Genomic DNA, 10,271 nt, shown 5'->3' with positions numbered 1-10,271 from the left:
GGGCCTGCAGCTTCCCCAGGGTGCCCTCGATCCCCTCACCCACATCACTGATAAAGATAAAATACGGAACAGGACTGGGCCCAGTACTGAGCCCTGGGGAACAGCACTGGTGACCAGTCCCAGCAGGATGTGGCCCCATTCCCCACCCCTCTCTGGGCCAGGCCATCAGCCAGTTCTTATCCCATAAAAACTGCACTTATCCAAGCCATGGGCTGCCAGCGTTTCCAGGAGAATGCCTTGGGAAACATTGCAAAACTTGGCATTTGGAAAATAGAAATGAAGCAGGTTTTCACACACCAACCCTCAGGTAATGGCCTGGCTGAGTCTTCTCCCTTCTGAGAGAGCCGTATGTGAAATAAATTCCTTATTTCTTGGCTGAGGCCATGGATAATGGATGGCGGGGAGGAGAGTGGTGAGGGTTTGGAGCACTTAGGAGACGAAAAACAAGGCAATGGGATGTCTTCCTGGGAAGCTGTTGGATCTGATACAACTCTGCTGATGGACTGGAGGTGTCTTCACTTCCCAGTCCCGTGTGGAAAGTGCAGTGCTGTGGATTAAGCCTTCCCTCTGGCTTTGGTGGAGCACAGAGCAGGAAAAGGAGTAGGAGAGCAGAGTCGGGATAGAGAGAGAAGGGTTTGAAATGCTGTGAGAACACAGCCCTTCCATCCTAAAGGACAGCAAAGGCATGGATGGCTCCAGAAAAGCTCTGGATGCCGTGGTTGGTGTGGTGTGGGGTATTGGAACAGCTGCTGCTGTGAGGGCTGAACGTGAGGGAATTCGGGGCCGCGTTGTGTTTAACAGCTCAGCCGGCACTCCTGAAGTGACTTGGGAAGCGAAGGGCACAGGTTCAGCAGCGTTTGTCACCTCAGCCCAGTTCCTAATGAAACCACTGGAACATAAACTCCCAGTAAGGTCAGAAATCCCAGTGTTCTCCTGCTCCACGTGTGTGGCGGAGCACGGGCAGCAGCCCTGAGCGAGGCTCAGCCTCGGGATCTTCAGCGAAGTGTTCTCCTCAAACACATCTCTGTGTCGCCGCGTCCTGCAGCCAGCCCAGGGCTGCTGAAATGTGCTTGGCAGGAGGCCCTGCAGCCTCCAAAAGCCAGCTGAGCAAACAGGCCCGGCTCGCACAGGAAGCCAGGCAGTTGGGAGGAGGGCAGGAGGGGACAGAGGGATGGATTCCCTATCCCATCCTGTCCCAGCACGATGGAGGAGTGCGCTGCCACCTCTGTGTGCACCAGGAATTGTGCCTAGGGATTGGCTCACCCTCTGCTTGGGGTGGCAGGGAAAGGCCTTTCTAGTTTCCTGGCATATAGTAAACCACCAAAATGACTTTAAATATCAAGCTCTGTGTGTCTGGGTTTGGGAATTTGACCTGCAGGAGTGCTGGAAGGAAAGAAAAACGAGGTTGTTTTTTCTTCATGGGGGAGAAAATCCCCATGGGCTTTTCCTTAATGGCTTTGCTGGAATAAGATTATTCCAGTGTATTAGCAGTGTGGCATCACTTTGCTCTTTTTCCAGCATCCTTCTGCTCCTCCTGGCTTTGCCACTGGAGCAAACTCCATATTTGAGTTGCAGTGAGCTGAGAGGCCTCAGGAGCTGCACCGCAGAGACTCTGCTGGCTGCACATGAGGGAAGTAGCACAAGCCCAAATTCCTTTGGAGTAGTGGAGTTTATGGAGGCCACACCTGCAGCCTGCATGGTTTTACAGCCGTGAACAGGAGTGCAAGGCAGGGAATAACCAGGGGCTGTTTTAGCTCTGAAGTGCTGTTATTAGGAAATCCAGATATGCACAGTGGAGGGAGAGAAGCGTCTCGAAGGGGCTGATGCAGAGAACTCAGAGGAGGCTGTGTCCTGGAGCTCCCACACAGCTACAAAACCTGCTGCTGCTTTCAAAGCTTGCCCAGAAAGCTGTGGCTGCCCCTGGATCCCTGGCAGTGTCCAAGGCCAGCTTGGACGGGGCTTGGAGCAACCTGGGATAGTAGAAGGTGTCCCTGCCCGTGGAATGGGATGAGCTCTAAGGTCCCTCCCAACCCAAACCATTCTGTGATTCCACAACTCTTCCGTTTCAGACTGTCATAAACACTTTTCCATCCAGTTCCCAGTCTCTAAAACATCCTTCATTCAGCCTGCAGCAACAGTTTCCCCTAATTCTGATGCTTTCCCTATCCGTCCCTTCTGCTAGGAGAAGCCACTTGTCTCGGAAGCCTCCAGGAAGAGGGAGAGAGACTTGGTAGCCAAAGAAATCGAGAGGTTCCAGGTGTCCATTCAGACCGTGTGCCAGAATGCCTTCAGGCTGGGCAGGATCGTGGATTACGTCCAGGAGGACATGGATGCCATGAGGAACGAGCTGCATGCGTGGCGGCAGGAGAACAGGGAGCACGCGGAGGCTCTGCAGAGGGAGCAGAGGTGAGCGTGGCCAGGGGGGCTGGGGGCGTCTCTTGAGACGGAGTTTAGGGGCTCTTAAAACTTGCAAACAACGTAAATATTGAACCCAGAGCAGGAGTGGGTTCCTAAATGCCAGCCTGCTCTTTGTGCCGTGGATTCAGCGTGTTCTGGTGTGAGTGACAGATTCTCACCTCTGTGTCTGTACACTCCTTGAAAACAGAGCATCCCTTCCGGTTGTGTGATCCTAAACATGAAGCAGAGATCAATGTTTTTGGAGCCATGTTTGGCCCAGATAGATTTGCTGCTCCCTGAATCCATGTGCTTCATCCCTGCAGAAGGGGGATTCTTAGCTGAGGCCTCTCCTGGTACACAGCAATGTGTTAAACGTGAGCCCCAAATCAGAGCAGTGAGGCACTTCCAATCCTTCAGGACAGGATTACAGAGCACAGCCATGGAGAAGACAGTGCTTCCCATGTGTCCTGGGAGTGGGAAGCTTGGCCTTGTTTGCTTTGCTTCTGTGACAGACAACTGCAGGATCCCAGTGGGGGAATGTCCCTGCAATTCCTAGCCATGCCTTTGGTGGTTTTTGTGGTGGAAATGAGAGGAAAACCAAAGGATTTGGAGATGTGGAGTTTAGCTGGTGAGCCCTTCAGTGACTGGGTAATTCAGAATGACACCAGGCTCCTGCAGGCTGCCGTTTCCTGGCTGTCCAGTGTTCCTGAAGATTGGAAAAATTACTGAAAAATTATGAAGAGGGCACATCTGTTTGAAAACCATTTCCTCATTCATTTAAGGTGCAGCTTGTGGTTCATTAGGGTAGGATTTATGAAATTCCCCGTTAGCGTGGCATTGCCTGTCCTTGTCAGCAGCTCCTGATGGCTCTGTTTTCACATCATGGAATCATGGCAGGGTTTGGGTTGGAAGGGACCCTGAAGCTCATCCCATTCCCCCCCTGCCATGGGCAGGGACACCTTCCACTGTCCCAGGCTGCTCCAAGCCCCATCCAAGCTGGCCTTGGACACTCCAGGGACCCAGGGGCAGCCACAACTTCAGAGTTGTAGCAGAAAAACCTGATGAGCCAAGATGTGATTTTTGCTGTCGAATTATGGGTGATCTCCCCTGAACAATATTCCCCTCTATCCATGTTATTAGCTTTGTCTTTGTGCTTCTTATTCTAAACTTTCTTTCAGGAAGGGTGGGAACAACTTAAAGGCCAGGTTGGATGGGGTTTGGAGCAGCCTGGGATAGTGGAAGGTGTCCCTGGCTATGGCAGGGAGTGGGGCTGGATGGGCTTTAAGGTCCCCTCCAACCCAAACCATCCTGGGATTCTGAGATTCCATGGCATACTTTGCAGCCTTTCAGGTATTGAAATGTACTTCCTTGGAGGATTAAATAACCTGAAGCAGCAGAAAGTTCCCAACAACATCCTGCTCCTCGTGTCTCTTCCAGCATCACAGACAGCGCTGTGGAACCGCTGAAAGCTGACCTGGCTGAGCTGGAGCAGCTGATCAAAGACCAGCAGGACAAGATCTGTGCTGTAAAAGCAAATATTTTAAGGAACGAAGAAAAAATCCAGAGGATGGTTCTGAGCATAAACTTGTCTTCAAGAAGGTGAAGAAGAGGGAAAAGAGAGAATTTAAAGAGCCTTGGGACTCACTGACATTGCTACCAAAAAACCAAAACCCAAATAGCAGATATGCCTTGTTCAGATGTAAAATGTTTAGGGACCAGAACCCTAAAAATTCTATTAAAAACCCCATTATTGCATTGATTTTTAGATGTTGATATTATGCAGGATAAAATGAATGCTCAGGTTGCAGAGCTATTAAAAGAACTTGTTTGTTTAACTGTGAGCTGCTATTTCTCACTTCCAGAGCCCCCTTTCCCTCCCTGGCCACTTCTCCCTTCATCTCCTTCTCCTTTTCTCCCCTGAAATTCCCTCTGAACACACTGTCCTGATAAATGGGTATTGAAGAATTCTTTTTCCCCCTTAAATGTTCCAAACTCCTGCAGGTCAGAAGGTTCCTGAACCCTGTTCAGAGCTATCAAGGATCTGATTAGGACCAAGTGAAAACGCAGTTCAAGCGTCACCACGTAAGGGAGCTGAAGTGTTTTATCTGCACAGGTGTTAATTCCATTTTTATTGCATATGTTCATTTGGAAAGGATTAGTTTAAGTACCTGTTTCCTCCCCAATGCATGTCCTCGTAGCTTTTGCTACGGGAATAATCCCACTGATTTTTGTTTAGTGAGCTGCAGATGTCCGTGGCGTTCTCCTAACGACCTCTGGAGTGTTCTGCCCATGAGAGTCCAGCTTTAGTGATTCCTAAACCTGCAAGGAGTATTAGTGCAGACACAACTGTGGGACTCTGTGCTGGGTGCAGCCCCCAGCAAGGCTGTTTCCAGGGACTTTATGATGTTGTTTGGATCATGGATGAAGTGTTAGTGGCCTTGTTTTTCCTTCTTTCATTGGTGTATCTGGGGTTTTTCGGGTTGGGTTTTCTTTTTTTCCTTCGTGGTTTCTTTATCTGGTGTCTGGACCTAAAAACCCACCAAAAGATCATCATCATCACGTGAGTATTTAGGGTGTTAAATACAGACGGGAAGGGTGGTAGGCTTTGCTGTGGGGGGTTTTGGGGGGGCGTGGAGAAACATTTGGGGGCTTGGGAAGGAAGAGGAGAAATTTTTTGATCTCTTGTAACAACAGCCTGCGACTCTGAGCTCTTTGTGCTTGCATGGCCTTTTTTCAATACCTGAACTGCATCCTGGGTCTCAGCACACGAAGGAAAAGGGGTTCAGGATGTCCAGCAGCACCCCCAGAGCCCAGAAGTGTTGGTGAAAGCTTGTGGGGTCACTTTTCCCTTTAAATTCTTGGATTGTACAGTACGGGCTTTGGTGGGATTGCTCACACTCCTGCTGAGCTGGTGTTTGTCCCCATGAGCTTCCCACTGCTACAAGGGCCCAGAGAGATTTGTCACCTGTCCCCCAGCCTTTGTCACCCCTTGGTCCCCTCCCACGCCCCCCTGCATGCACTAAATCCAGCGTGGTGCTGCTGGAGCACAGAACTGGCAGGAAAGCGGGCTGGGAGCACCAGCAGGTGTTCTCCAGCGACATGCAGGGATTTGTGGGTTAAACAGGGTTTGATCCAGGACTTTTCCTTTCCCTCAGCTGCTCCATGAAGTTCCCCTCAGCCTCGCCTCGTCCTGTCGCTGCTGGTGGCTCTGAGTGGCCTTTGCCTGGTGACGTGGCCCACGTGTCCATGTGTCCTCGTGTGTCCTTGTCCCTTCTCAGGGTGGGAAGCTTGGGCTTGGAGGCCCTGATTTGGTTCCCGGGAGAACTCAGGGATGACTTTTTGCACCTTTACGTGCCCATTTTCTTGTGCTTGCTGACCAAATATCCCTTCAAGCCAGATCTGCTTGGTATTAAGGTTTAATAACATTTTAACATCTCACGGCCTTAACTCTCTCTGGATTTGTTCTGTTTTCCAGGGATGGAACAAGGCCTCAGAGCTGAGGCAGGTTGAGGATGCAGCACAGAGAAAGCAAACGGAGCAGCTGTGCCTGGAGAAGGGGAAAGGGAGTGTGTGTGTGTGCACAGCTTGGGCCTGGAGGTTGGGTTTCAGCCCGTGGGTGGTTCATTAGCAAAGGAAACTCCGCTGGAGCGATGGTTTGGGATTGAAAGCCCTTCTCATTGTCAGCCCCGGCGGCGCTAATGGGGCCTGGCAGTTCTGGGAAGCAGGATTTGTGTTTCACCACGTGCCTGACATTCCTCCCCGTGCTGCTCGGGAGGGGGCTGCCAGCCCCGCTGCCTTGGGGCCGGGAATGGTTCTCAGCTGCAAAGGTGGGGCTGGTGGCAGGATGCCAAAGTGGGATGTGGGGAAGTGAGGGACACTGGGGTGACAGGAGCTCCCCAGGCCAGGAGGACTCAGGGACAGAGGAGGCTGGAAGGAAGGGGACAGGGGGGTGAGCTCGGAGGTCTCCACTGGAGCTCGGACATCCGAGAGTGCTCTGGGAGTTGGAGGATGTTCCCGAGGGTGGGAATGGCAGAGGTTTCATTTTGTGTTCATCAGGACAAAGGAAGACAAGCCTGGAGGGCTGAGATGTGTGACATGGGATTTGGATGGAATTTAAGTACCAGAGGGTCCAGCTGGGGTTGTGAGGGCCCCTCTGCTCACCTGGGACCTCACCAGAGACACCAATGCCCGGTGTCCTGAGTCCAGCTACACTGGTCATCCAAGCTGCTTCCACATCCAGCTGATTTCTTGAGCTTTAGGACCTGAGGGAGCGGCTGGAGCTGTGCCAGGGCAGGATCAGGTAGGAGAGCAGGGAAAGGTGCTTCCCCCAGAGGCTGCTGGGCACTGCCCAGGCTCCCCAGGGAATGGGCACGGCCCTGAGGCTGCCAGAGCTCCAGGAGCGTTTGGACAGCGCTGCCAGGGATGCCCAGGGTGGGATTGGTGGGGTGTCTGTGCAGGGCCAGGGGTTGGATTCCATGATCCTTGTGGGTCCTTTCAGCTCTGGATACCCTTACCCCAAATTCCCACTTCCCTGCAGTGTCCCCAGCTTGCCCAGGGCAGAGCTCACTCTCGTTGTGGCCCTGCTGGGACACAGTCCCACTGGGAAATGTGTGGATGTGGAATGGTGTGGAATGTTTGTGCTTTGGTCTCAGAGGTGAACTCCGAGGGCTTTGTGTCTGCCCAGGCCGTGGCTCCAGGCTGTCTGCTGACCTGGAAAAAGAGTTCTACCTCTGCTCACGTCTCATTATCCTCACCAGTGTTGCTGGTTTTGCCTTGAAATCAGGAATTTCCGATGTGTGTATCCCAGAACATCCCATCTCCCACTCAGCCGTGATGTCCTCAAGTCCAGTCTGGGTTTCTCACTCCCTTGAGCTGGTGCCTGCTCTCGCTGGCCTTGCTCCAACAGTTTTGCTTGAAATATGAAATATTCCAGTGGTTTTGGGGTTTTTTTAAAATATTTTTTTCCCCAAAGCACCTTGGATCCATCCTCTGGGGAAGGAACCACCCCAGCCTGATGTTGCAGAAGGAGAGGGCAGGACCATGGCTGTGTGAAGTTGTTAGAAGGATTTTTGGGAATGTGTCCTTCTCCAGCAGGAGAATCCAAAGGGATGGGTTGGCACTAAGATTTTACTTGTCTCAAATGGCTGGACTCTGCCTCAGATAAATTTGTGCTCTTCCCTCCTCCCAGATTTACCCTAGTGGAGGTGAGCCAGTCTAGCACAAGGGATGGGTTTGGGATCTGCCAGCCACGGAGTCCCCTTCAGCTCTTGGAGAGCCCCAGGCACCCCCCACAACTCCCTGGAAAACTCCCTGCAACACCAAGGCCCGTCTTCTCCCTGCCCTGTTTTGTGAAAAAACACGGCAAAGTAACATTTCCGTTTTCCAGGGAGAAATTTAATTAAAAGGAATTAAGAGGTATGGTTTATAGTTTAATTTAACGTGATGAAAAAAGGATTAACTCCCGCCCCCTCCCACCCAAGTCCACGAGACGACGGCAGCCGCGAGCCACGGGAGGGAAACGCTGCCCAGGAGCACAGGGAGAGGAATTCCCCCCAGATTTACGACTTGTGAGGCCGAGGTTGCTGGGGTCAGCCTTGTTTTATGCCCTGCTGGCTCCCACAGGCTCGGCTTTGTTGTGTGCCCGGGAATGGGCTGGGAATGGCTGGGTTTGGCTGCTCTTTGCAGGGCACTTGTGTGCTCAGGTGCCGGCTGGGTCACTGGGGCTCCTGGCTGCGTGTGTTCAGGTCTGTGGGGAAAGTGCCGGGTGGGGTTTTCCCTCCCTGTTTTCCCCTTTTGGACATCTTTCGGCTGGCAAGGAGCATCAGGCAGTGGGAATGGGAAGGGTGTGGCTGCAGGGACGTGGAAGTCACAGGGTTCCCACCCAGCATCATCCAGCCAAGCTCTGCTTGGAGCTCCCTGCTCCAGCCCTTCTCTGCCGCAGATGGGACACGTGGGACATGCGGGTGGCACCTCTGGGAATGCATCCAGCCCTGGAGGACCGTGCCTGCTGCATTACCTTGTAGAATCCCAAAATGGTTTGGGTTGGAAGGGGCCTTGAAGCTCATCCAGTCCTCCTGCCATGGGCAGGGACACCTTCCACTACCCCAGGGTGCTCCAAGCCTGGCCTTGGGCACTGCCAGGGATCCAGGGGCAGCCCCAGCTGCTCTGGGCACCCTGTGCCAGGGCCTGCCCACCCTCACAGGGAAGGATTTTTTTTCCCCACTATCCCTCCATTTTAGTCTCACTCTGCCTGCACAGGATCAGGCAGAGAGGAAAAGGAGAAACTTTTAAAATACCTGAAATAACAGATACAGCCCAAATCCAGACACAAACAGAAGGAATTTCCTTTCCCTGGGAAGGACAGCAGATCCTGCATGGCCAGGGCATGACAGGACCTGTCCTCTCTCTGAAGTATACTTTGGGAGGTCTGGTGCAATGCCATGAAAGGGAATGGCCCCTGCTTTCCATCCACGGAATATCCAGGGTTGGGAGGGACCCACCAGGATCATGGAGTCCAGCCCCAGGCCCTGCACAGACACCCCACCAATCCCACCCTGGGCATCCCTGGCAGCGCTGTCCAAACGCTCCTGGAGCTCTGGCAGCCTCGGGGCCGTGCCCATTCCCTGGGGAGCCTGGGCAGTGCCCAGCAGCCTCTGGGGGAAGGACCTTTCCCTGAGATCCAACTTAAACCTCTCCTGGCCCAGCTCCAGCCGTTCCCTCAGTGAAACTGGGTGAATCCAAGCAATAACTGCTTTTGTTTCAAATGCTGATTATGGACATAAATTCCTCCCTCCCTGACGGGCCAGAAGAGTCCAATCCAAGTGAGCAGGATACAAACCACGAGGACTTCTATGGATTTCATGGAAAAGGCGTATTTGAACAGAGCCCTTTTTGTTTCAGGGGACTGAGTGGGTCTAGAAGGAAAGGGATGGGAAGTGGGACAGGAGCTGCCCAGAGTCTCCTCATTCCTGGGCTGGCAGCCTGGCCACAGGGATTGCTTCCTGGCAAGCAGCTTTCCCTGGGATCAGCTTGGTGGCAAGAGGTGCTTCATTTCTCCTGTGCTTTCAGGTTTTCTCTGATTTCTGGAACAGCATCTGCTGCTGCTGGAGCCCGAGTGTCGGCTGAGCTCAGGAGGAGCTGGGGATCCACGTCTGGGAAGGAGAAGCTGTTTGGATAAGCAGCAGTCGCTCCGAGCTGGAGGTTCCAAGCTGCTCTGGCTTTAACCTCGGCAGTGAGAGAGGAAGTTTTCCTGTCCAATTCAAATAATCTCAGCTGCACTTCCAGTGCACGTTCGGGCTGGGAACTGCAGTGAGCCTGAGGTGGGGCTGGGCCAGCATTGGGGGCTGGGGCGCAGGAGGGGACAGTAATGACCACAGGTGACGCTGGTGGAGTGAGAATGAGCAGCCAGAACAGAGAGCTGGGCTTTCATGGAATCCCAGAGGGATTTGGGCTGGACGGGACTTTAAAGTTCATCCCATCCCATCCCACCCATGCCACGGGCAGGGACACCTCCCACTGTCCCAGGCTGCTCCAAGCTCCATCCAACCTGGCCTGGAACACTTCCAGGGATCCAGGGGCAGCCACAGCTGCTCTGGGCACCCTGTGCCAGCAGCTTTGTCTCATCACATCCTGCTAAAGGCAGACAAACAGCCCTTAAGCATTTGCACAATGCTATTTTATTTTATATATATATATTTAAATATTTTATTTTATTTTATTTTATTTTATTTTAATCTGGAGAGGTGGCAGTAGGAAGGTAAAGAGCCCGAGATGCTCCTCTCCACAATACCCAAGTTACTCCCCTGACCATCTGTGGTGGGTTCCTTAAGGAACTGCTCCAGTGTGGGTCCCTTTATCCATGGGGTCAGTCCTGC

At 52.8% G+C, this 10,271-nt stretch overlaps 1 protein-coding gene across 3 annotated transcripts in view; it reads left to right on the top strand.

Annotated features, from left to right (window-relative positions):
- Window positions 1-4,232, top strand: part of TRAF3IP1 (TRAF3 interacting protein 1) — a 29,062-nt gene extending 24,830 nt beyond the window's left edge. For 2 of the 3 annotated variants that reach the window (XM_042035403.1, XM_042035401.1), the window contains 2 exons: window positions 2,183-2,406; window positions 3,835-4,232. In XM_042035403.1, the coding sequence (XP_041891337.1) occupies window positions 2,183-2,406; window positions 3,835-4,000 (390 nt within the window). In that variant the 3' untranslated portion in view covers window positions 4,001-4,232. The remainder of the gene's footprint in view (window positions 1-2,182; window positions 2,407-3,834) is intronic. The other variant, XM_042035402.1, reaches the window with a different exon arrangement.
- The last annotated feature ends 6,039 nt before the right edge of the window (window positions 4,233-10,271 follow it).

Source organism: Corvus kubaryi, unplaced genomic scaffold (genome assembly GCF_017639235.1).
Source record: "Corvus kubaryi isolate FWS band 111438036 unplaced genomic scaffold, C.kubaryi_AGA036_p1.0 37383, whole genome shotgun sequence".
NCBI lineage: Eukaryota > Metazoa > Chordata > Aves > Passeriformes > Corvidae > Corvus > Corvus kubaryi.
This window is presented reverse-complemented; position numbering and strand designations above follow the sequence as displayed.